Raw genomic sequence first — 26641 nt, 5'->3', positions numbered from 1 at the left:
CAACGACCTGTTCTTGCACCAAAGCCTGTTTCCAGAATGAACATCTGGAAGAGGGTCATTTTCTTCTCACAGCCAAACAGACTCAGGACCGAGGCAAGGGGAAAGAAAACCAGCCAGAACCTCTGATGTAAGAGAGGCACACTAAGGAGCTGTCTGCTTTTCAGAGACCTGATCCTGTGCCTTGGAAATCAATCGGACTTTGGCCACCTACTTCAATGGAAGCAGGATCAGACTGTATCCGGATCCAGCAGGAAGCAAAGAACTAGGATGGACGTCTTAGTTGCCCCTTCCCCACCTCTGAATTGGAGAGTTCAGCACTGCTGCAACGTATCTGATGGCCAACTCAGCCTGATTCGCTCCTGCAGCCACATGGTCTGAAGGGCAAACCCTGCTATGCTGCTCACACGATGAACAGAAACAGCTCCGTGGTGGAATGGGTGAGGCAGAAAAAGGAGCCCTGGTTGACCATCATTTTGTTGTGTGATTGTACAGCCCCTAGCACCACAGGGTCCTTCTTCATGCCTGGGGCTCCTAGGTGCTACCAAAGTACAAACGATCGTAATTGGCTGCCTCGTCAGTCTGCAGTTGCAGCGTGAGGGAGGCTAAAGTGGAATTTACTTGGTTCATGCTTTCCTGTTGCTCTCAGCTAGCTGTGCTCTTGAAGAAGATAAGGAAACTACCTCTACAAGCAGGGAAGGGAGCTGTCCTTTAGCTCAAGTGGTAGAGGACGGTGACTGTGGTGCAAAAGGGCCTGGGTTCTAGTCCTGTATCCAGGCGTGCGAGAGGCTGATCGAGTCATGGTGTCTAGCAGCTGCAGCACCTGGGTTTGTTATAACAAGATACGCTTGACCTGCGGCCCATCTTTCAAAGGTAAATGATTTCAAATCTCTGGGGCTATTTGAAATAAAGCCCCAGTGCTCAGCCAGCAGCACGTGGAGACTGGGAAGAGGCGGGTTGGGAGGGGGAAAAACAACCAAAGCTATTGCAGAGGTGATCATCTTGTGCTGACATCCTTGGTGGATGGGTCTCTGGCTTGGTGGGGTGGCAGACATGGTCCCAATGATGTGTCAAGCTGGTTCCTCGAGCGCTATCCTGCTGCTGGAAAGGTGTGGGCTCGCCCTCCAGTCTTCTCCTGCTGTTACCTGGAATATTCCTAAATGGAGTGAAGCCAGCATTGGAAAATGTTGCAGCCCTTGGAACAAATGGACATTTCAGTTTAATGACACACTTCTGCAGGCAGGTCATTCTGCATGGACCCAGGTCAATTGCCGCCGAAACCAAACTGAGCTACCTGCGTGCTGGTAGAGACTAAGCCCTGTCTATACGGGAAAGGGTGCGCTAGATTGCTTTAAATCTATGAGCCTGATTGACTTAAATATGTAATTTAACTAGTGCAAACCCCTATTGTGTACGCACTTAAACCAGTTTAACCACATCTACCTTAGGCGTTTACCTTGGTTTGACGAGTCATCCCCTTGCACCACACTAGGGCCAGTATGGCCTGAGAGGGGAAACTGTCCCCTACTTAGCCACCCAAACTATTCACTGGGACACCCTGGGTTTTTCTGGGGAAACAAAAGCTGGCCCTTTCTGAGCTTGAGCATGCCGACGGGATTAAACAGAGGCAATGTAGCCACAGGAGAAGACACCTGCATACAAGCCGTCCTGTCACTTAAAAAAAAACAAAACATCCCCATCTGCAGCCCACTGAGCTGCAGCCCCCACTGCTCCTCTCCCACTGCATGGAGGATGAGCGATGGCCTGAGCTGCTCCGCTCCCGGGTGACGTGGCCCCTCCCTTCCCCTGGGGAAATCACAGTTCTCATCTGGAAACGCTTAACTTTCAACCCGAGAGCAGATGTGCCAAACGGCACACAAACAGCGTGGCTGGCCCGCCAGCCGCAGCGTCTGTTCCAGCTGCAGACGGTCTCTGCGGCCTGTCCAACCCGCATCACGTTCACAGTGGGGATTTTACTGGGGGGGGCTTAAAGGGGGGAGACACTGAGCCTCAATTTCATGCCAAACAAACTACCCTGCAGTCGCCACCCTTCCGCAGAGCAAGAGAGAGGAAGGAGCTGCGTTGCTTGTACACGTTGTGCTGCTCTGGACAGCTCAAAGGGGCCTTAGAAGGGGCAAAAACAGCCCCGAGAATCCACCCTGTGTGGGGCCTCCTGGGTCACTTTGGAGTGTGGCAGAAGGGCTCTATGCAGATGGTGGATCTTGGGCATAGATGGCAGATATGGGGGATGTATGGCAGATCAGGGGTGTGGCTGGAAAGCACTGTGCTACTTCTCTGTCTCCCAGGGACCATGGAAAACAGCATGTAAGTTAGAGCAAACCTGAGGCTGCTCTAATGTACACTGGGGGACAGACAGGGCCCTGCACAGCGCCACTATATGGGAAGTGGAAAGAGGACTTAAAGCCATCCCTGTCCCAGCCACAGCAAGAGAGTGACTGAGAACCAGACCTCTGCCTTTGGTTTGTGCCTCTCCAGCTCTCTACCACGTTGTACCCAAGCACCTGCTCCCACCACCCAGGGCTCACCACATACCCAGGCATGAGCTCCTGAGATTCAACCCATGCCCTGCATCATGGCTGTGGACTCAGCCACCCTGGTGAGAATTGCCCCTTGATCAGGGTGCTGCAACGAGCCAGGGGCCACACATGTAATGGGAGGAAAACCTCCTCCCCAGTCTCTTCCCTCGGACCCAAGTGGGGTAGCTACATCCAGCTGTGGGACCCACTGGGGGCAGGAGCCATCTGCATGCTATGGCCCCTCTGTGCTGGCTACACTGATGCAAAGGGGCCATAAAGCCTCTGGGCTAATACCTCCCATCATAGAGGGCTGAGTTCACTGGCCCTGTAGGAGCCCGGGTGCAGTGCAGTGGGCTAGGAGGGGGCATGGCTTGGCCACTCCCCTCAGTTGGTGCAACGCTATTGCAGCTGAGCACAAGTTAAGGCAGATTTCAGGGATGCCTCAAGTCGCTCCAGGATAAGGGAAGCACAGAACTTCCCCCCTCACTCCCTGTGCCGGGCTCAGCACTGGCATGGGATGAGGCCAGGCCTGAGATACCTCGGCAATGAGCCCAGGTAAGTAGAGAGAAACAGATCACGAAGCTTTGATCCAGCCTTGTCTTATGGGATGGTTTGTACCAAATGGAGGCGTCAGGTTCACTTCATACTTCAGGCAGCTTGCAGGCCCTTTTCTGTCTGACTGCACCTGCTCTAGAAGAGCTCATGTGGCATGTGTCCGCCCCTGTCCATCTCAGATCCCTGGAAACCTCCTGCTCCAAAAGCCCCTGTCTCTTGAACTAAAGGAGAATCTCCACAAGCGATTAGCAGCAGAGGCTATATGACACACAGGTGAGCAGTTCTGAGCCCATCCAGAAGGGGGCAGAAGTAGCAGACATCTATCTACATCTTCCTTAGAGGTTTTTAAGGTCAGGCTTGACAAAGCCCTGGCTGGGATGATTTAACTGGGAATTGGTCCTGCTTTGAGCAGGGGGTTGGACTAGATGACCTTCTGGGGTCCCTTCCAACCCTGATATTCTATGATTCTATGATCTCACCTACAAAGGGGTCAGTTCAGTGCTAGCAGCTAGTTTGTGCTTCACCCCACCCCTTTCCTTTCTGCAGGCCTGGTCATCTATGGCGTTCTGGCTCCGTCTGCTCCTGCTTAGCCAGCCTCACCTGCGATTGGAAGCAGGGTCTGACCCTGAGAAATACTGGGGGGCTTCAAAGACCATGTCCCACCGAGCATGATGCCCTGCTGAGCTGCACAGCCCCACCCCGCCATCTAGTGGCCCTTTTGCAGCACTACATCTATGGCACAACCCAGGTTCATTGACACACAGGCTGGGATTGACCCCCACAAACACTCCATCAGTGAGACCAGAGCCCCGATTCATCCCCAGGGCAGGGTCATGCTGGGGAGAGGGGTGGCCTTAAGGTACCGCCCCATCAGGGATTCACAGACACCGAGCTGCCAAGTTTTGCACAGCTCCATGTGTGACCCTGTAACGCAGATGATTGAATGAGCTAATTTGCAAATGATTTGTATCTTGCCATAATCTTCAATCACCACCCTCTCCCCGAAGCAGTGACGGGGAAAGGGCCTGGAGCTGCATGAATGTTGCCAGCTCCAAGGCTGGGGTAGGTAGGGAGGTGGGTGCTGCTGTTGTACTGAGGTCTGTGCCTTTAAGGGCTGAGCTTCCCAGCCAGAAGATCTCTTGCCAGCACCCGACCTGCTGAGTGATCACTAAGCATCCCAGCTGTTACTTAAAGTCTTTCAGCTGGATGGTTTGTATGAAAGCAGCACCCAAAACCGAAGCTCAGATGCTACGGTGATGGGGACCTTACGGGGACCTTCGATGAGACCAAGCAGAACTGCGCCTTCTCTGAAGCAAAGGGGGAAAAGAAAAGAGGCAGACAGATGGACAGCCACACTCACTTGCAAAGAAGAAAGATCCTAGTTCCCGGGAAGCGGAGGGCAAAGCTCATTCCTCTTTCGCCCTCAGGATTCGGAGCAGCATCGAGTGAACTTCTTCATCCATGAACCCCTGAGCCGGAAGAAACCCCATCCCCTATCAGCGTGTTGTTCTCTTGTGGACCCCAAACATACAGGGGTCCACAGTCTGGCTTGAGACACGTGCCAGCAGCCCTTCCCCCCGCCCCCCCACCAGCACTGGGCTTGCCATTCTGCACCACAGCACCCCCTTGTGGAGGGCCAGTGCGTGCTTCAGCCACTGCCTCACAAGCTCTGCCGGGGGAAAGCAGTTTTCCTTTCTGCTCCAGCATCCATCCATAAGGGCCTGTCAGGCAGAGCCTCTGCTGCCAGGATCTGTCAGATCTGCACGGCCCCTGGCTCTGCCCCATCCATGCCCAGTGCTGCCCACTTTCAGGCAGCCCGCTTTCTCCCCCAGCAGAGAGACAGCTGTGGCTTGCAGGGCTACAACTTCCCCACCCGTGGCTGTGCAGTGCTGGAGACCCTGCACCCTGGCATAAGCTTGGGGAAATCTAGCCCCTTGACTGTGCGAGGCACCTCCCGATCAGCCCCGTGCACTGTGATCCGCCATGCGGGTTGGGTTGCTCCGGATGCTGGAGCCAGAAATAGGACTCAGGACTCCCAATCCAGTGCTCTAACCACTAACCGCTCCCTTCCAACCACTCCCCTCACTTCCAGAGCTGGGGTTGACTACCAGTTCCCCCTCGTCTAACCACCAGCCACCACTCCCCTCCGAGAGCTGAGATTAAAACTCAGGCATCCTGACTCCCAGGCCCCGCTGTTCCAGCCCACAGTACCTCCTCCGTGCTACGAGTCTAAAGCACTCAAGCCAGTTATCGCAGAGTTCAGTGAGAACCTTTTAAGCTTCTTGTGGAGAATCACCTAATGGTTATGGGAACCAGTAGGAGCAGAAATTTATTGAAATCTACCTGAAGCCACACAAGCCTTAGCACCAACCCAGACTGTCTGAGGTTTGTACCTGGGCTGCATTGAGCAGATGGGTTCTGTAGATAGTAACAATCTCCTGGTGATTTTTTTCCTTAACCTGGGAAAACAAAAATATATCGTGCTGGTGAGTTTCAATCTGCCAGCAGGTGTTTGTATTTCTATTATGGTAGCACCCCAGAAGAGATCAGAGACCCATTATGCCAGAAGCTGCATGTGCACAGGGTAAGAAAAAGTCCCTACCTCCAACTGCTTACAAATGAAATAGACAAATGGTGAGAGGGGAAACTGAGGCACAGAGAGGGACTTGCTCCAGGTCGCATAGGAGGTCAGTGGCGGAGCCAGGTCACCTGAGTCCCAGTTCAGAGCAGCTATCCACTAATCACGCTGCCTCTCAGACCTATAAATAGCACCCTGAATGCAATCCGGATGGATGAACTTTGCAATCTGAATGACTATTGTGCTGGGTATTAGTAGGTTGCACAGCCCAGGTGAACCGGCACCTCCCATGGTAAAAACGCCCACAGTCACCTGGCCTGGAGAGCAGACACCGTGTGTTCAGAGCATTCCTATAGCGGCAGGGCGGCATGCAACTCACCTCTAACTGCAGCCGGAGATGAGCACTCTCACTGCGGAGGGCCAGGATCTCTGCTGAAAGCTTCTCCGTCTCCTTCAGCAACTTTTTAATCTACAGTTCAACAACAGAGAATAAAGTCCTGTGGCACATTGGGTTCCGTACAGCCATCTCCTCTGCGGGCGTAAATCAGTTTTCTTCCCTCTACATCAAAGCTGCTAGGCCAATTTACACTCACTGGGGACTTGGCCCCGAGGATGTTGCAACTAACCGCTGCCCAACTAGATCTGGTCAAAAATATTTCAGCGAAACAGTTTGCTGTTGGAAAATGCAGCATTGTCAAAACTGAAACTTTTGCAGGAACGTGTCAATTTCGAAGACGGTTTTCTAGGGGGAAAAAAGTCAATCCGAATCATTTCGACTTTTGACGTTAGCACAATAGAACAAACATGTAGTTTCTGTAAAGACATTTCATTTCGAGGTGTGTGTCAATTCATTTCATGTAGACTTTTCTCTTAGATGAAACTATGAAAATGAATATCCTATATTTAGGTACGATACGTATTTGATCTGATCCAATCATATTTTCATCTAATATGAAAGTCAAACCAACGTGGATCAAACTGATAGCCAAAATGAAATATCTTTATCCGACTGAAATGAAACGTTCTGACATTATTGAAACAAAACAACCTGATGCTTCCAAATTGAATGTTTTACAGAATTTTCCATTTCATGGGAGATGCCAGTTTCTGACTCCCAACCCTTTTCATCTGTAGCTCCTGACACTGTGCTCCTGGCCCTCGTTGCTTTTTAATGGGTGATTCAGGGAACTAGGGCTGGGATAGACACTAATCATGGGCTCTGAATCCAGCCTGGTTCGGGAACGACTGACAGCTGTTCCCATAGGGTGGCGAGTCAGAAGCTCCTGTGTGAAATGGGGTTGGTGAGTCTCAGGCCAGTTTCTGCTGAAAATCCCGTAAAATTTACAGGGATGATCCAAATTGCTAAGGCTTGTAATAAGAGGGCTCTATTCAGATAAATAGTTATTAGCTATGGTGCCGGATTGTTCCTGGGGCTGGTAGGATCAATGAAAACTTGAGCATGTTCTGGGCATCTCTACATACCAGCTCGTGACCCCCCGCCTTCTCCACTTCTAGTGCCTTGGGCCAATACTGCAGAACACTGCAGGGCCTGATTCTCAGTTGTACTATCTTTTACACTGCAGGGCACCTGAAAATCAGGCCCTTGGTATTTTCAATGAGGGTGAAACCCCCTGGTGACAGGACAATGTTCCAGTGTGAGTTAACAGTCGGACCCTGAGCATTGCTTCCAGAGCTGGAGAACATTGAAAGGACCATGGCATGAGACCCTCAAAGCCGACTAGGAGATTCAGGCACGTTGGGTGTCCAAACCCCCCTTTGAAAATCTCAACCAACAGCATCGCAAGGCTGATTTCTGCCCTGGGAGCAACAGCTGTAAGCCCCACGGAAGCTGGACATGCAAGTCCAGGGACTTGCTGTGGGATGTCGTGCCAGGGAAGCAGGTGATCCTGCTGAGAAGGCAGCTTTGGAGTATGTGGAGACACCATCACCCTCAGTCCTTTCCTCTTACACCTATAGGCTGGTGTAAGTCAGCATAGCTCCATTGAAGACAATGAAACTACCCTGATTTATACCAGCTGAAGATCTCAGCCACCATCAAAGTCAATGGGAGTCTTTCTGTTGGTTCAGTGGGTGCTGTGTCCTGCCCTACATTAATAGGCCTCTGGCCAGCTCCAGACGTCTGTGTGGCCTTACCTTCCCTTCTTTGTCCTGGCAGGTCTTGGAGAGCTCCTCCACCTTCTTGTTCAGCTTCTGGATGGTTCTCTCCAGCTGCTCCGACTTCCCCCTCAGCTCTCCTATTTCCTTCTCCTGCTCCGCCACCTTGGCCAGCAGGTCCTTGTTCTTATGCTTCTCTGCAGCCAGGGCCTCCTCTCGCTGGGCGCACTTCCCCCTCACCTCCTCGTGCTTCTCCTGAAGGGCTCGCAGCTCCTCTTCCAGAGCCTGAGTCCGGAGTGCCAGGGAGCTCCAGGCCTTCTCGTGCATCCGCAGGGTCTCCTCCTCCTCCGAGCACAGCTCTGCCACCTTCACGGGCAGTCGGTCAAGCATCTGCTTCAGCTTGGTCACATCATGGCTTTCACCTCCCAGGGTGGCCTGAGCTGCCTCGAGCTCCTCCTTCAGCTCCCACAGATCTCTCTCCAGCTCATTCACCCATCGCCAGGGCTCAAGCACCAGCTCTCCTCCCACGATCTCCAAGGTCTCGGACGCTTCCTGACCAAGGGCCTGGACACTGTTGCTTTGAGGGCTTTTCTCACCCCCCACGGAGGTGTCAATAGCCTCGCTCTGCATGGCGGGAGCCTGGTCGCCCCCGAGCACCTGGCTCTCCTCTTCTATCTCCGACACCAGCTGCAGGGCCTCGTTGTGCTTCTTCACCAGGTTGTCCAGTTTCCAGTGCAGCTCCTCCAAGATGCAGGTGCTTAGGCTCTGGCTTCCCATGCTGTTGGCCTCTCCCATCATCTGCTTGAGGAAGCTGTCCCTCAGCACCACCATCTCCCTCTTCTGGGTCTCTAGCCTTAGCCTCAGCTTCTTGGTCTCTTCCTTCTCAGCTGAGAGCTCCTGGGACAAGGCGGCCACTCTCTGCCTCAGCTCCTCCACCAGGCCCTGCGCCTCTCCTCGGGGGGACCCCTCCTTCTGGTGCTGCCAGAGACGCTGGAGCTCATCCTGCAGCTTCTCCCTCTCCTGGCCCAGCTGGGCCAGCTCGTTCATGAGGCTGCCATTGTTCTGTCTGAGGTCTGACAGCTCTTTCTCTAGGTCAGAGCTTCTCCTCCTGGCCTGGCCCTTCGTTTCCACAGAATCGTTCCTCAGCCTAGGTCTGGGTTGCCCATGGGGGCCATCTTGGATCTGGTTCTTTTCCATCCTGCCCTTCTCCAGCTCCTCCAGGGATTGAGGTTGCCTCAGTGGGGACTCTGCCTCATCTCTGAAGACGTTGTTCTCTTCCTCACGCTGCTCCAGGCCATTTCTCAGCTCCTGGAGCTGGGAAGCCACCATGCCATTTACTAAGACCCCTGACTCCTGCTTGCTCTGAGGGGCCGAGATGGCTTCCTGAAGAGGCCTGGCTTTCTCCAGGAGGCTGAAGTTGGCCTCATCCATCTTGGCCAGAGCACGTTCTAAGCCCACCACCATCTTCTCCCAAGAGGCCACGCTCTTTCTGATGGCTTCTGATGGCACCGCCTCGAGGTGAAGTTTACCTCTGAGGGTCTCCTCTGCCTCCCTCTTCAGATCCTTGTTTTCGGCAAGGACCGCAGCCTTCTCCTCCTGTGCTCTGGCAGCCGCCTCCCTCATCCATGACAGGAATTGGCCTAGCTCAGTGCAGAGAGTGACTCTGGGCCCTCTCGGATCCACCTCCTGCCTTCCCGCCTTCTGCCTTTCTCCCTGCTGCTTTCCCAGCAGCCCGCGCAGCCGTTGGTTGTCGCCGTCAAGCTCAGCAACACGAGCCTGCAGCTGCTCCAGCGCCTCATCCTGGGCCCGCTTCTTGGCCTCGTAGACGGCGATCACCGCCCTCATGTTCTCCAGATGGCCTTCGAACTCCACCACCCTCTTTGCCGCGCTCTCCTTCTCCTCCAGGGCCGTGGCCACTTCGGCCTGGAGCCGCATCAACTCCTCCTGATGGCATCTCTTCTCCTCCTCTTCCTCCTCCCCCGGCCACTGTATCCAGTCTTCCTTCACTGCTACGTTCTGGCCTCCTGCCTCTTGCTGTCTCTTCTTCAACTCTTGCACTTGCTCAGCCAAAAGGTTCAGGTAATAGTCCTCTTCTGTGGTGTCCCGGCTGTACCGGCGGCTCAGCACCCGCCTGCCCTCATCTGCCCTCTCCGGCAACAGCTGGCTTATCTCCTGCACCTGGTCCCAGATCCTCTCCTTCATCACCTTGCACCCCTCCGCCAGGGCATCACACTCCTTCGCCTTCCTCACCAGCTGCTCTTCCAGCTGCAGGACCTTCGTCTGCTCGTCTTCATACCGACACCTCCACTCCTCGGCGTCGAGGTCCTCTTCGTCCTCCTCAGCGTCTCTGCCTCCCTCGCTCTGCAAGTTTATGCTGCTGCCGCTGCGCTCCGGTGGCTCGGCGGTCACCTGGAACCACCACAGAACCCAACAGAAAAGATGAGCTTATTGGAGAGGCACACCGTGACCTCACACGCACGGTGGGTGCGAGGTTGCACGTCACGGAAGACGCCATTTTGCGCTTCAAAATGGCATCCCCCCCCATTGCCCAGGGCCCTGGCAGGAAAGACTTCATTAAAATGGAGTCATGCCAGCAAAAATTTGGAACCCCCTGCCCTCTAGGTACGTGCAGCACCCAGCACATTGAGGACCTTTAGGTGCTACTGTCCTATACATAACAAGGACAAAAGTCAGCCAGACACTCTCCAAGGGGATGGGTACTAGGAGGTGGAGCCTTTTCCCTTCCCAATAGACCTTAGGTCGCCAGTTCTAATCTGCTCCTTGGCTGGTAGGGACTGCAAATCACTGCTTTTGCTGGCATTCTATGTGAACCAAATTGATGGGGAAAAGGCCCAGTTCTGCCCCTTGCACCATCGTTTACACCAGTGCAGAAAACGCAAGCAGATGAGAAGAGCAGTTTTGTGCACCCATTTTGCATTGGGGTCACAGATGCTGCCAGGGGACGGCGCTGGGGAATCAAGCCCTCGGTTTCTGGCGTCGTAACAGCAGCATCATCAGGGCTGAGGCTTCTCAGCCGCCCTGATCCATTCCAACTCCCCCCCCCCCCCACACCCGACCCTCCATGTGTAACCAGGGGTTGCAGAGTTCATCACTGAGTAACACACCCAAGAAGCTTCGACACACCTCCAGTCTTTCTCTGGCTGGCCCCGAAAGGGGTCTCCTCACCTGTGCATTGGTGCTTGTTTGACAGCTGGATCCATACTCTGCCAGAGGGAAAATAAAAACACTGAATGAAATTTTCAAACTCTCTGTAGCGCAGAGTGGAGAGTTGCTTTGCCCCTGGGCAGCCCCTGCCTTCTGGATCTCCCAGCTCCTCACAGGAATTCAGCAGGAAAGCAGGAATTCAGCAAGTGAGGTGGGTAATGGGTCGTCCCCATCTGACCAGTGACAACAGCTGTGACTCGGCCAAGGTCTCACAGCGAATTTGTAGCCGAGCCAAAAATAGAACCTAGGAGTCCTGACTCCCAACTTCAACCGTGGGAGCACACTCCCATCCTAGAGCTAGCTGCAAAACCCAGGAGTCCTGACTGCCAGTCCTCTGCCCTAACTACCAGGCAATACTCCTCCCCAGAGGTAGAACTAGAACCTGGGGGTTCCAACTTTCAGACCACTGCTTTAAAACAATGGACATCACCATTGGGTAAACTGAGGCACCGAGAGGGGATGTGACTTGCCCAGCATCACCCAGTAGCAGAGCCAGATCTCCTGATTCCCAGTCCTGTGAGTTCACCACAAGGCTGAATTTTCTCCCTAAATGCAAAGCTTTCTCATTATCCTCAACAAAACTTGCTGAGATTCTTTTGGAAATCTTCCGGCAGTTTATTTTTTGGCTCTGGCTCTGGTCCCCCATCCACCAGGCAGTCGCCATGGAAACCAAAGCCTAGCAAGCAGAACAAGGAAGACAAGGGTCCCCTGGATATTACATTTCGCCAGCTCCCGCCAAGCCCGATTATTGCTTTTAGAAATCAAAACCATCTGGAGAAGCTGCCAGAGGCTGGAGACCTCCTTGCAAATGAACTAAACAAACACACATTAAAAAAAAAAAAAAAACAACAACAAAAAATCAATATCCTGCCCGAGCGAGGCTGGGTGTAGTCCAACCAAACGAGCCAATTAGAGGCACAAAGGGAAAAGTTGGGGGGGGGGGGGTAACAGTTTTTGCTGCTTTCTGAGGCATTTCTGCAACTTGGAATGAAGGGAAATGCGACCTAATAACTAATAGCGGCCATGTTACCAATGGCTCGCAGCAGAGGGTCCCCTAAGCCCTTTAGAAGCATCCTCCGGGGTGGGAAATGTGTCCCGCACTCAGCATGCTTCTTGCATTAATCTTTGATAGTTGTGCCAGCCTTGCATTTTGGATCGCTCAGCCACTCCTAGACGTTCAGCTGGAAGGGACCGTTGTGATCCTGTAGATCCTCCTGCCCATCACAGGCCACAGAACCTCGCCCACCTGCGCCTGCAACAGGCCCCTGACCTCTGGCTGTGTTACTGGCCTTGTCTGATCTTGATGTGATAGAGGATCTGCCAGTTACTCTAGTTCAGTTACTCTAGTCCACATACTGCAGAGGAAGGTGACCCCCCCCGGGCCCACAATCCCTTCCTGACCCCCAAACTGGCAGCCCCTTCCCCTCACCTCTTCTATTCCTCTTCTTCAGGGCGCTGTGCAGCAGCCTCCTCAGTGGGCGGCTCTGGGACTGCAGGGCATAGTGGAGGGCGTCGTGGCCCGTCCTGTCCACCACGCTGAGGTCCGCCCCACTGCTTACCAGCAGCTTGGCTGACTCCACACTGGAGCTCTCACAGGCCAGGATCAGAGCAGTCCTGGAGGGTGGGGACGTGAGGGGGTGTCAGGGTCAGTTCTGGGGAGCCCCAAGGGCACCCCTTGCAGCCAGGCCACCTGGATAATCTGTGGGTGGCTCCCCCTCAGATGGGCCTCTCTGCTCTGGCCCACTGGAGCAGCTCCCATTTAGGGCAGCAGTTCTTAACCTTTCCTGTACAAGGCCCTCCAACCAGGGGCTGCCCCTTGTTGTCTGGCCCCGACCCCTCCCCAGGTAGTAATACAGGAAGGGCAGGCTGGCTGCAAGCGCCTGACTCCCAGCCATGACCCCCATCTCGGCTGGTCCCGGCCCCCAAGCCAGGCTGAGAAATTTTAGGGGACTCCTGTAACAACAGGCTAGTTCCCCTGAGCCAGCTGTCCCATGGACCCACAGCAGCTCCCAGAAGCAGAGGCTTCTGGGAAATTCTGAAAGGCCTTGGGGGTCACCTCGTGAAACCTGGGGACAGTGGGTAGATGACGTCCCATAATGAGACAAGAATGCCCATAATGCCCCTGGGCAACTGCCCTCCCCCCATTCCCTGATGAGAATGTCCATAATGCCCCTGGGCAACTGCCCCCCCATTCCCTGGTGAGAATGTCCATAATGCCCCTGGGCAAATGCTGCTCCCCCCCACCCCCATTTCCCAGGGGAAACCCCCCACAATGCCCCTGGTGCTAGTGCTGTTTTTATTCTCAGAGCCCAGGCAAGACTCACTTCTGGTCCTTGTCGGTGAGGTCGCCGCTGGCCCCTCTCTGGAGCAGCTGGCAGCAGATGGCCGGGTGGTTCCCCATGGCCGCTATCATCAGGGGCGTGCGTCCGTTCTGGAAGGAACGGCAGAGGCGGTTAGCGTGGCAGGCTGCGTGGAGCCCCACCCAAAGCCGGCGCGGCTTCCCAGCACTCAGCGGCCGGGAGCCGGCTCCCCGAACCCTTACAAAGGTTACGTAGCCCCTAGCCTGTGCCCTCTGCATGGGGAGCGAGTTTCACCCCTCGTGAGTGTCGTTCCACCAAGTCCTGTCCCGAAGCGGGTTTTACACTCACGTTATCGGTGACATCCAGGAAGGCCTCCTGGTCACACAGGAGCAAGACGCTGGACGCACACCCCGAGGAGGCTGCAGGGCAGGAGAAAAAGGAGCGGTCAGTGCTCGAAGGACACACCCAGCTGCTGCCACATGGAGGGGGGAACCATATGCCTATCAGCCCCGGCTGCCCAGCGCCCCAGGTACGCCCTCTCTCAAGGGCCAGTGAGGGAAGGAGTCTTCAGTCTGACCTTCGTCACTCGAGACCGCCTGAAGCTGGGGCCTTGCTCTCTGCACAGGGCGGTTCTTCAAACAAGGTGAGACCCAAGCAAGGTCATTTCTCCACATGGGTTTAAACCCGCAGGAGGGGGTGGCGGGGAGAAATCTGTTAGGACATCTCCCATGGGAAGCCCTCTCCCAGGGGATATTTACAGCTAGACTGGGCAAACCAGGCAGCATTGGCCAAAAAGGTAGACTAGAGACCGGGCACTCTAGGTTTGTTCCGTCTCCGATCGCTGGGGTCCTCTCCTTGAAGGTGAGTGTTGGGGGGAATGGCTGGAACACAATCCACTGCCCTGATCCAGCTCTTGCAGTCTGGTTCCCCACCCGCTATCTCTGCAGGGCAATAACCCGGGGACTCGGGCGGCTTGTAGGGACTGGTCTATTTTGCCCACACTCAAATCAGCCCTTGCAAGGTCCATATGACCCCTGGCTGGCTGTCACGTGATCAATGGCGATGCCCAGTGGACATGCACGGCACTGCGCATTGTCAGCATCCCATCCCTACGGTTGGACAGACAGATGGATTGAAGGGGGCTGGACAGACAGACACATGTCTGGGGATGGAGCGAGAGGTGGACAGAGGTACATCAGGGGATAGAAAGACAAGCAGGTAGATAGGACAAACAGGCAGGTTTGCACGGCAATAGACAGTCAGACACATGCGGGGATGGTGAGGTCTAGAGAGAGAAGACTCTAGGGATGCCCATGGGAGACCTGCCTCATGTCTGTCTCTCTAGCACGGCAACAAGAAGATGATCGTGATGGGAGGGAACTCGTCAGATCTCCCTGCTGGGAGACAGGGCCCCAGCCAGGTCTCAGCCCCCTCCAGCTGTCTTCAGGAGCCCAGACTCAGCCTCCCCTTGCTGATCAGCCCAGCTCCAAGCCCCTCACCCCTCAGCCCCATTAGAAGATCTGCCCTGACACACTCAGCCTTTCCCCTCGTCCGACTCAGCCTGCACCTCCAGGGACTCACTCACCGGCCCAGTGTAGGGGGGTGCGGTTCTCACCATCCACGCAGTCCTCATTGGCGCCGTGCTACGAGGAACAAATGCGGCTGTGAGGGCAGCACAAGAGAATGGCCACCTCCCCTTTGCCAATGGCCCAGGGGGCGGCTAGAGCACAGAGCCGCGGACCCACCTCCTGCTCCAGAGCAAGACCTGGCCCAGCTGACATGGGACAGCAGGAACCCTCACTTTGGGGTGAGCCAAGCAGGGCTTCCAGGTATCCAGGACAGATGATGCCCCTCAATTAAGTGGCTAAGGCACTGGCATGGGACTCCAGACACCTAGCTTCTAGCCCCAAGGCCGCCACGGACTCCCTGTGTGACCTTGAGGCAAGTCACTTTATATATATATATATATGCCTCAGTTTCCCCATCTGTAAAATGGGGTTAATGACCATTCCTCTGGCTTTGTTTAGACTCTCAATTCATTGGGGTCGGGACAGTCTTTGACTGTGTTTGTACAGCCCAGAGCACAATGGAGGCCCCACAGTGCTGCCCAGCACAGATCTGGGAAGACAGGAGATCTAGTTTCCCCATCTCCAGCACTGACTCACTGCAGAACTTCGGGCGAGCCAACCCCCACCTGTCTGAGCCTCCGCTTCCCCAGTGGTAAAGTGGGGCTAATTATCCAGGCAGCCAATGGCTTAATTCAGGAACAACTGTGCTGTCTCCCCAGCGCCTTCTCTCAGAGGATCCCAAGGTATCAGTTCATCTCGAGGGGTTTTGCTGGCTGCTTACAGGCCAAACAGCCAACACAGTAAGTCGTCAAGCAGGAATTTGCTCACTGCCCTGAGCTAAGAGACAACGCCTGTTTCATTTCTGTCTTGCCCATTTCTACCCTGTCACCTCTAGACTGAAACTCCCCAGCCACACCTTACCATGCAGGAGGGAAATGATGAGCCCCAGAGCAGCTCAAATGCCAGGAGACGGGGCACAGCCACTGCTGGGCTGGGTTAGGGCATGGTAGCCTCATGGGATGCCACCCACAGAGCCAGGAGGAGTCTGGGGCCTAGTTTCTGATTTCTGGTTTTGCTGGGGGAAATGCAGACCAGCTCCCTCTACATCTGGGGTTACTCTGGATCAATAGTGGGGTAATGGAGAGTAGAAATTGCACCTGTGCATGCCGGGCTCTGAAGGGGACCCTCCATTTTCCACCCCCGCTAGAACCCAGGCGTCCTGATTCCCAGTCCCCCCCTGCTCTAACCACTAGACCCATAGACCAGATAGCCCATCTTTTCTTAAAGGAGAACCCAAGAGGTCCTGGCCCCTGATCCAACCAGCAGACCCCGCTGCTGCGTCCTACAGACCCTGTCAGTGAACGTGAAGCGAGTCTGTATGGAAATCAGACGGATCCTGTGGCTGTCCAACTGATGGCTTGAGACCCCCGCCGGGAACACCCCAGTGCCCAGCCCGGAGCAGGGTGGCAGGGAGGGGCATTTGTCATCTTTACCTGCAGAAGAACCTTCACGCACTGAGGCTGGCAGGCGATGGTGGCGAGGTGCAACGCCGTGCTGCCTGGGGAGAAGAGCAAAGGGAGAGGATCACGTCTCGGGAACAGAGAGCTGAGCCCCACCTGGAGCTGGGGGGGTCTGTGGCTCGCTGTGGGTGCATGGAGCAGGGGTGAAAATAGCGTAACCTCTCCCGGGGAGGGGGGAAGCCAATCAGCCCCTAGATTCATCTCAGGGCTCAACATGCCGGCTGCATGTTGAGCCCTGAGATGAGTCCAGGGATCCTGATTGTGGGGGGCAGGTTCGGGACATGCCTAGGGGCAGTGCCAGGGTCTGCGGTGGCACCAGGCATGTGGCTGGCTGGGGCTGGCTCACCTGCTCAGGGTCTCACTGGTTATCATAGGTGGGGTGGGGAAGGAATTATCCCCCCGGCTCAGATCGGCAGGGACCATGGGGCATGGAGGTTGCCTCCTTTACAGTGTGTAGGTGCCAGAATTATCTGGGTGTACCTCACTTCATCAGTTCCCTGCCACTGCAGGGACCCCGGGCCCTCCTGTTCTCTGTCTGTGGCACAGAACAGCCTGGTCTCATTAACTTTGGTCTCATTTCAGATGCTGTGCTGGGTGTGCAGTGCTGGGTGGTGCTGGTGGCCTGTGATACGCAGGAGGACAGACAAGATGATCTAATGGTCCTTCTGGCCTTAAACTTGGTGACTCCTGTGGCAGGTGCTGGACCCAAAGGCCATTGGAGGCCATGGAAAGACGACTCCCCCAGGCTTTCGATCAGGCCCTGAGAAGGCACCTGCATTCCAGCTGGGTGAGCGGGCGTCTCAGCAACGGAAAAGTCATTCCGACAGAATATGGCCAAGGACAGGAGCAGCGACTATGGTGACACAAACCAGAGCAAGGACAAGGGCTACTAATTTTCACACTAAGAGAGGGAGACAATTTAGCTAATCTGGTCTGACAGTATGCAGGAAATGTGATAAGACCAACCGCTGGTCTGTTCCAGCATGGCAAGAGTTAATATCCTCTTGTTATTATCTGTTTTGCAGTAGCACTTAGTCCCGAACCAGGACCCCAGGGCTAGATGGCCCATTGATGTGTTCCAGTGAGGCAGAAGGTGGGATACCAGCCAAGGGGCTGGGCCCAAAGCCCACTGAAGTCACTGATTTCAGTCAGCTCTGGACCAAGCACCCCATGGACCACTGGGCAGGAGCTGGGTCTCCAGCCTACCGGGACTATTTATCTGTATGGGCTGGGCAGGAAGCATGATGCTGGATTGGAGGGGCCAGTGATCTGAGTTGGCCTGCCAGAGGGCAGGATGGCTATTAGCCTAGATGGAGCATCGGTCCAGGCCAGTCCTGCACTCTCTGCTCCTCTGCCAAGCCAGGGAAAACCCTACACGTACCGTCATCATTCTTCTCATTGACTTCGGCCCCATGAGACAGCAGGATGGTCAGGCACTCGGTGAGCCCTTTGGAAGCTGCCAGATGGAACCTGCAAAGAGGCGAAGAGCCAAGACTCATTGCAGGCCCGGCGTGAAACTCACCAAGTGACCTGTATTCTTGGAGGGCAGTGAACTTTCCACCCTAAAGCCATTGTCAGAGAATAACTCCAGCTTGCTTCCTGGAGAGGACCATGGGAGAATCCCTGATGTGTCTAATGGCTAGAGCAGAGATAAGGCAGCCAGGACTCCTGGATTCTATTCCTAGCTCCAGGAAGGGGGTGGGATCTAGTTGGTTAGAGCCAGGAACAGGATGCCTGGTTTCTATTCCTGGCAGGGGAGCATGAACTACTTTGATTAGACCAGGAATGAAGAGCCAGGTCTCTGGGTACTATTCTTAGCTCTGGAAGGGGAGCGTAAGCAAGTGGTCGGAGCAGGGAATGAGGTGCCAGGACTCCTTGGTTCTATTCCTAGATCTAATGCCCCTACTCTACTTGCACTATATTGATGACATCTTCGTCATCTGGACCCATGGAAAAGAAGCCCTTGAGGAATTCCACCATGATTTCAACAATTTCCATCCCACCATCAACCTCAGCCTGGACCAGTCCACACAAGAGGTCCACTTCCTGGACACTACGGTGCTCATAAGTGATGGTCACATAAACACCACCCTATACCGGAAACCTACTGATCACTATTTCTACCTACATGCCTCCCGCTTTCACCCAGATCACACCACACGATCCATTGTCTACAGCCAAGCTCTACGATACAACCGCATTTGCTGCAACCCCTCAGACAGAGATAAACACCTACAAGATCTCTATCAAGCGTTCTTACAACTACAATACCCACCTGCTGAAGTGAAGAAACAGATTGACAGAGACAGAAGAGTTCCCAGAAGTCACCTACTACAGGACAGGCCCAACAAAGATAATAACAGAACGTCGCTAGCCATCACCTTCAGCCCCCAACTAAAACCTCTCCAACGTATCATCAAGGATCTACAACCTATCCTGAAGGATGACCCATCACTCTCACAGATCTTGGGAGACAGGCCAGTCCTTGCTTACAGACAGCCCCCCAACCTGAAGCAAATACTCACCAGCAACCACACACCACATCACAGAACCACTAACCCAGGAATCTGTCCTTGCAACAAAGCCTGTTGCCAACTGTGTCCGCATATCTATTCAGGGGACACCATCACAGGGCCTAATCACATCAGCCACACTATCAGAGGGTCGTTCACCTGCACATCTACCAATGTGATATATGCCATCATGTGCCAGCAATGCCCCTCTGCCATGTACGTTGGTCAAACTGGACACTCTCTACATAAAAGAATAAATGGACACAAATCAGAGGTCAAGAATTATAACATTCATAAACCAGTCGGAGAACTCTTCAATCTCTCTGGTCACTCGATTACAGACCTAAAAGTCGCAATATTACAACAAAAAGACTTCAAAGACAGACTCCAACGAGAGACTGCTGAATTGGAATTAATTTGCAAACTGGATACAATTAACTTAGGCTTGAATAGAGACTGGGAGTGGATGGGTCATTACACAAAGTAAAACTATTTCCCCATGTTTATTCCCCCCCACCACCACTTTTCCTCAGACATTCTTGTCAACTGCTGGAAATGGCCCACCCTGATTACCACTACAAAAGATTTTCTTCCCCACACCCCCACTCTCCTGCTGGTATTAGCTCATCTTAAGTGATCACTCTCCTCACAGTGTGTATGGTAACACCCATTGTTTCATGTTCTCTGTGTATATAAATCTCCCCAATGTATTTTCCACTGAATGCATCCGATGAAGTGAGCTGTAGCTCACGAAAGCTTATGCTCAAATAAATTGGTTAGTCTCTAAGGTGCCACAAGTCCTCCTTTTCTTTTTGCGAATACAGACTAACACGGCTGCTCTGAAACCATTCCTAGATCTAGTTAGTACATATGTCACCATGTACTAACTAAGTCATGTCTATGCAGCCTTTGGTAGGTGAAGGGGTTACTCATAATAATGCTGCTCATCATTTGATGCGCTCTCAACCAGTACCAGCTGCACAACCGGCAGGCCATCTGGTTCTGCAGCGCATTGCTCAGGTTAATCTGTGGGCACGTGCTGTAAGATAGGGACAGTCATATCCTGTACTTCAGGGCATCAGCGGCTCAGGAAGGAACGGTCTGCTACCATGTGCTGCATTGCACAATTAGCCAGATGCGTTATGGGGATTTCGTTCCCCACCCCCCAGCCTTCAACGCATCTCTGTTAGGGGCAGGATGCAGGAATAGCTGGACCAATGGTCTGGACTGGAGACAGCTGGCTAGATGAGATCAAAGCTTTGCTCTGGAACAGTAGGAGGGAGGGAAACCAGACCTCATGCTCTAGTTATTCTTCCTCTTTTTAAAATCCAGAAGCAACTTGAGGCCCCAGCTGAGATCAGGGCCCCAATGTGCTAAGTGCTGTACAGACACAGAGCAAGAGTCCCTGCCCTGAAGAGCTTAGACTCTAAATAGACCAGACAGACAAAGGGTGAGAGAAAGGATTGTTTTTCCCATTTTACAGGTGGGGAAACTGAGGCACAGAGAGCAGCCGTGACTTGCCCAAGGTCAATGGCAGAGCTACGTCTCCTGAGTCCCAAACCAATGCCTTGGCCACAAGACCACCCTACTTGTCAACGGGCAGGTGTGCTATGCCAGGAGGTGGGGATGCTGGACTGGATTGGCCAATGGGCTGTGCTGGAATAGGAAGATGGGGGTGGGAGGGATGTTTGGCCCGATGGGCCAGTGTTATGATCTGGTGCATGAAGCAAATCCTATGTCCCGATCTTAAAGTGACATTCAATTGGTAGGAAGATGTGACTGGAAGGGAGCTGGGCTTTGTCCTGGCTTGGTGGGAATTAACTGCCCAGCAGCTATGCCTGAGCACCAGCCTTTGTGGTAGGGTTAGAAACAGAAAACCAGCTGGGTTAGCAGGAGGGAAGAGGACAGGAAAACTTACGTACGCAGATTGGCCCAGGGCGTTGAGCTTGGTGGGTCTCGCTGTCTTTCTGGAAGCCAGGACAGAAACTCTGCCCACATCCCCCTTCTCGACGGCTTCGAAAAGCTTCTGGTCGTGTTTGTTCCAGCTCTCGACCTGATTCAAAGAGAGCGTCACGGAGAAAGTGAGAGTGGGCAGGGCTGGAGGATGCACCGCAGCTAGAGGGGGCAGCATGGCCAAACAGAGCCAGGGCTCCCGCGGGCTAAGCATAGGTCTTGGAGCCAGGAGTCCTGAGTTCTAATCCCATGGCTGCCAGGGATTCACTCTACATGCCTGGGCAGCCCACACCACCTCTGCGTGCAGAATGGCTGAGCAAAGGCAGTACGGCCTAAACAGAGGATTGGGAGCAAGGTGGCCCGAGTTCTAAACCCACTGTTATCACCTACTCACTGAGTATGTCTACACGGGAGTTTTTACCTCCAGTGAGTTGATTGCAAAGTAACTCGAGGGCGTCACCAAGCTTGTGAAGGCTCGTCCGGACACTCGCCCAACCATCTGTGGCTTTCCTTAGGGATTAATCTAGAGCAAACCACAGATATGTGAGGAGTGCCCAGGCCAGTTTCTACAAAAGCCAAGCCCTCTAACCTGGGACAACCCATCTCTTCCTTTGTGCCTCAGTTTCCTGCTCTCCCAAAGGGAGCTAATAATGCAGAGCAGACTGACAGGTTCATTAGCTTTCAAGTCACTAGCTATAATTCCTGAGCGTGTGATGCACAAAGAAAACATGGTGCCTTTACACACCACCTTTCACCTGTGCTACAAACTGCATGATGGTGAACTCCGAGCCCACCTCCATTGATCCTGCTTGTGAGTCACCTAGAATGGAATCGACATGAACAACTGGGATCCAGTTGTCTATTTATAGCTGCATGCTTGTCATCATGACTGCCATTCCCTAGGGGTTTATTAGTGATAATTAGGGACCTACCGAATTCACGGCCATGAAAAATGCGTCACGGACAGCGAAATCTGGTCTCCCCCGTGAAATTGGGTCTTTTGTGTACTTTTATCTTACACTATACAGATTTCATGGGGGGCAAAACGAGTGTTTCTCAAACTGGGGGTTCTGACCCAAAAGGGGATCATGGGAGAGTTGCAAGGTTATTGTAGGGGGGGTCATGGTATTGCCACCCTTACTTCTGGGCTGCTTTCAGAATTGGGTGGTCGGAGAGCAGCGACTGCTGGCCGGGAACCCAGCCCTGAAGGCAGAGCCGCCACCAGCCGCAGGGCAGAAAGAAGGGTGGCAATATCGTGACACCCCTACAACAACATTGTAATCTCTGTCCCCTGCCCACACACACACACACACACACACACACACACAAAATAGCCTTTCGGGTCAGGACCCCTACAATGACAACACCCCGACATTTCAGATTTAAATATCCGAAATCATGACATTTATGATTTTTAAATTCCTATGACTGTGAAATTGACCAAAACGGACCATGAACTGGGTAGGGCCCTAGTGATAATAGCTGGTCCCTATGGCTAAATGTCATGTTTCTTATTCGAGACATGCTTAATCAGGAAAGCTGCCGGATATCCTAATGACAGGGAAGGGCAATGGCAACTGTAGAATCAGGTCAGCATTACACACGGGTTTAGGGAGTGCTGAGTGGTTAAGTGGGTGTTTAACCAGCTGCTAAAGAGACATGACACAAGAAGTTCTGGTGTATTAATTAATAGAGGAATTGCCCGAACGAGTATTAAAAGAAAAGAGAGAAGGATCAGATCAAAAAAAGACCAAATGCAGTGAGTTGTATTAAATTGGTCCAGAATTGTATATAATTCAAGACATAAGATGGAGAAACAAGTGTGGTCTAATGGGCTGAGCTCAGCAGCAAGAACCAGATGCTTTGTGCCTCAGTTTCCCCACTGGGTGAAATGTGACAGCAATACTCGCCTTCCTTTGTAAAGGGCTTTGAGATTTATAGATGAAAAGCTGCTAGAGAAGAGCTAGATTTTTTTTAAAATCATCATCTGTGGTCTCGGGCAAGTCATTTCCTCACTTTGTGACTCAGTTTCCCCATCTACTTAACTCCCTCACAGACAACTTTGGCCTGGGGGGTGAAAACACAGGGATAAATTAAGCCATAGGAGAGCAGATGGGAGCCAATCCATTGGAGTTGCATCTGTTTACACCAGGGCTTCGATTTGGCTCCAAGGCTGGATTTTTTTAAACTATCAGAAATCTATCTGACGTACTCATATGGCCCACACCACCATAGTATCTGAGCACCTCGCAGTATTTAATGCATTTATCCTCATAGCCTTCCTGCCTCATACAGGGTGAGTATCGTCCCCATTGCACAGAGGGGAAACTGAGGCACAAAGAGACTGAATGACTTGCCCAAGTCACATAGGGCAGCTGTGGCAGAGCCAGGCATGACCCCTGGGTCTTTACACCCTAATCATTGCACAAGCATGGAGTATTAATGAACCCGCAGAACCTGAGCGTTGGGTAGCTGGTGATTAACATTCCACACCCACCTATACACCCTGAGCGTGTGTGTGTGTGTGTGTGTGTTATTACACAAGGACTACACACCCCATGATTGCTCATATCCTAATTACCCTGTGTCCTAGACAAGGGCTGCAGTGGGAAAATAACCACGTGGTGGGATGCCTGGTCAGAGTGTACGAGCGGGGAATGGGATCTAGTTGCCTGCTCTGTTTGTTTCTTGCATGCAATGTAATTGTAGCCCTGTGGGTCCCAGGATATTAGCAAGACAAGGTAAAAGATATTAGCTTTCCCACCTTGTCTCTCGACAGTCAAGAGAAGCCAAGCAATTGTTTGTTTGTTTTCCTGGGCACATGAGTGCAGTCTAGTGGTTCCATACCTTGGAGGGAGTGTGATCCAATGGTTAGAGTGGGAACAGGACTCCTGGGTTCCATTCCCAGCTCTTGAAAGACGCGTGGCCTAATGGTCAGAGCAGGACTGTCTGGTTGTGACTTTTTTAGTGCATAACATTGGACATCAGGACTCCTGGGTTCCATGCCTACCACATCCACTTACTCATCCCTTCACTTCTGTGTTCCTCAGTTTCCCTCTCTGGAAAATGAAGACAATAATGCTTCCCTGCCCCCTACAACTAATGAGTGGTTGTAGAGAACTTTGAGGTTCTCCGATGAACAATACCATAGACATGCAAATTATTATCACCAACCTTCTATTAACATGGCATTTGGTAAATTGGGCCTACACTAATTAACTGTAAAAAATCCTTGGCCACATGGATCTTCACAGCAACAGCAGGGATAGAACTCAGATCCTCCCGCTCCCAGGAGCATCCCCCTACCACTTTAGGTGAAGGATAATATCCCTTAAGTTTTTGGCAGTATAGGGCCCATGACACACAGTTCCAATTCCAACCAGCAGAGGGCAGGCATGTGCATAGTGTGGAGGGGTGTCATTACACTATACCTATCTGCAAAGAAGTTTGGGATCCTTCAGGATGATATAAAAGGAAATGCTTATTAATTGGTTATTCGCTACTATGGAGCATATTAAAGAGATGGGACCATAGGGCCAACACATCTGTCCTTGATACAGATGTGCAGCACCCAATACTTATTAACAGGCAAGTGACTGGAGATCCCCCGTGGACCCTGCAGTCCCTCATTGCACTGCTGGGTACAGGAGCCACAAGGCAAAGGTTCTAGGGTAACTTCTCCCGAGGGTGGGAGGCAGAGACCACTGAGTCCTCAACGGGATCTTTACAGCTGCACATCCCCACTCCCCTGGGGGCTGGCCCCTGGCTTCTGTACCAAGCCCGGGAACACCCTGGACATGCAACAGCCCCTGGCTGACTGAGTAATTAACCCACTCCGCCATTCCGGTTTGTCAGGCCCGGATGCTGCCTCCCTGGGCTCCCGTTGCCAAATCCAGATCGCTGCATGCAATGCAGAGCGAAGACAGGCTGGGAACTGCATGGCATTCACCCCATGGGCAGGAGGGGCCGAGGCTTGGGGGCGACAGTGAACAAAAGGAGAGAGACTCCGTGCAGAGAGATTTCTGGTTTGATCCGCTTCCCAGTGGCCCCCTAGCAAAGGGTGACAGGCTCCAAGGGCCTCACTAGCGGCTCTGAGCCCTTGATTTTGGGGGCACCAGCCCAGCTGGCTGCTCTGAACCCTCAAATGCTGGCCAAGGTCACACCAGGGGTCTGGAACAGAGCTGCGAATTGAAGTGGGACCTGCGAAGTTCCGAGCTAGCGCTCTGACCGTTGGACTGTCCTGCCTCTCCCATCACCCCCACTCCCAAACACGGGCCGCAGAGTCAGCTCCAGCCTGTAGGACCCTCACCCTGCAGTCCAGGGGCAGAAGGGCAGGGCTGTGAAATGCTGTCCCCAAGGGCTAGCTCCGTAAGGGACTGCTGGTGAGGCCAGAGCACAGCACTCTTTCCACCCCATACAGTGGCACAGGGCTACGGTCAGAGACTAGTGCAGGGGCTGTCGGTCTTTGGCCACCCTGAGAGCCCCCTCTTCCCAGCAAGCTGAGCACCCCTGCTTGCTTAGCAACATGGGGACAGCACGGGGGGCAGAACCCTTAACACCTGGGGGGTGCGATGGTCACTTGGAGAACCTGTAAAATAGCATATGCATCGTACGGGGCTATTGCCAAGGAGGGCAACGTAGGTAAAGGGCTATTCGTATGGGGGCACTCCTCCCATAGACTACTGCAGGACAGGGCTCTTCTGTAGCACATGGTAATGTTCCTTTCTTAGGGCCTTACCCCCTCCACTGGGCTCAGATCCCCCACCTCACCGGCCAGCTCAGCACAAGAGGAAGATCTCGGCGAGGCTCACTCACCGCAACCTGCGAGGTGGAACAGGAGAACATCTTCTTCATGGTGCCCACCGTCCCGCTCCGGGGTGCCTCCACGCCAGCAAAAAACCAACCAGCACCAGGGCGAGCGCCGGGCTCACACCATCCCCAAGCTGCACCACTCGCTTGTCAAGACAGGGGCCCGAGAGAGCGGGCCGGGGTCCCCGGCGTTGAGGAGGGCCAGGTGAGGACGGCCATGGACCAGCGCCCCAGAGGGACTCAGCACCAGCTGCTGAGCAGGTAATTGCTGTCAAAGGGAAGAGGCGTGTTGCATCTGGGGAGCGTTTGAAGCTAATCCTTCTGCCTCAAGGGCCAGTCTCGTTCCCCGCCCCTCGCCGCCTCCTGCACACCTGCTGATGGCTCAGACTCAGCCTGGGCTTGCCCAAGATCTGATCTCCGAGAGCGTTTGTTGCTGGGTTTAATGGAGAGACGTTTTCTGCCATGCCACCAGCTCCATTAGAGATGCCGGTTAGTGTCAGGGTCTGACGGAGGCACCAGGACCACGAGCCAGAGTTCGCATTCTTCGTTAAGCAGAGCCCAGCAGGGCACGATCCACGGACGATGGGCAGGGGAACAACACATGAGAGGACACAGGTCAAACTTCCAAGCCAATGAACTCCCCTGCCTCTATTTGACCTGCTTGGACATCACAGAGGAGGCTTGGTGGGCTCTGTAGAGATTAGACATGGTTTTGTTAAAACACCCAAAACATATACGGGCTCCATACAACCTGTACCCGGAGATACACTCATACACACAGGCATACACCCATTCCCCCTTGACACACACATATACCCTGACTAGCGCTGGTTGGGAGTTTTTTGTGAACATGCCGATTCATCTAAACTGAAACTTTTCGGGAAACAGGGTCAATTTCAGGGCTGGGCCAGGAGCCTTGCTCATGGAATAATCCACCAGCAGAGGGCAGCACCCCCACGCAAGAGGTAGAC

At 53.5% G+C, this 26641-nt stretch overlaps 1 protein-coding gene across 1 annotated transcript; it reads right to left on the bottom strand.

Moving 5' to 3' along the window:
• Nucleotides 1–899: 899 nt before the first annotated feature.
• ANKRD35 (ankyrin repeat domain 35) lies at nt 900–25715 on the bottom strand. Its single transcript, XM_073323490.1, has 15 exons — nt 25677–25715; nt 20831–20961; nt 17777–17865; nt 16369–16433; nt 14893–14950; nt 13656–13726; nt 13332–13438; nt 12437–12621; nt 10969–11051; nt 8353–10191; nt 7822–8265; nt 6047–6136; nt 5483–5548; nt 4450–4558; nt 900–1192 (listed from the first exon to the last, which is right to left on the bottom strand). The coding sequence occupies exons 1-14, from the start codon at nt 25713–25715 to the stop codon at nt 4496–4498; spliced, it is 3330 nt and encodes a 1109-aa protein (XP_073179591.1). The 3' UTR covers nt 900–1192; nt 4450–4495.
• Between the last annotated feature and the right edge of the window lie 926 nt (nt 25716–26641).

Source organism: Lepidochelys kempii, chromosome 24, assembly GCF_965140265.1.
Source record: "Lepidochelys kempii isolate rLepKem1 chromosome 24, rLepKem1.hap2, whole genome shotgun sequence".
In the NCBI taxonomy this organism is placed as follows: Eukaryota; Metazoa; Chordata; order Testudines; family Cheloniidae; genus Lepidochelys; species Lepidochelys kempii.
The sequence above is the reverse complement of the archived record's forward strand: the minus strand, read 5'-3'. Positions and strand labels throughout refer to the sequence as shown.

Excerpts from the sequence above, each read along its gene's own strand:
- ANKRD35 (XM_073323490.1), bottom strand. The coding sequence starts at position 25,715 with ATGAAGAAGATGTTCTCCTGTTCCACCTCGCAGGTTGCG. Across the intron at positions 17,866-20,830 it reads AACGCCCTGGGCCAATCTGC|GTTCCATCTGGCAGCTTCCA; the intron begins GTACGTAAGTTT and ends GCCTCTTTGCAG. Across the intron at positions 6,137-7,821 it reads GCCAGGACAAAGAAGGGAAG|ATTAAAAAGTTGCTGAAGGA; the intron begins GTAAGGCCACAC and ends GTTGAACTGTAG.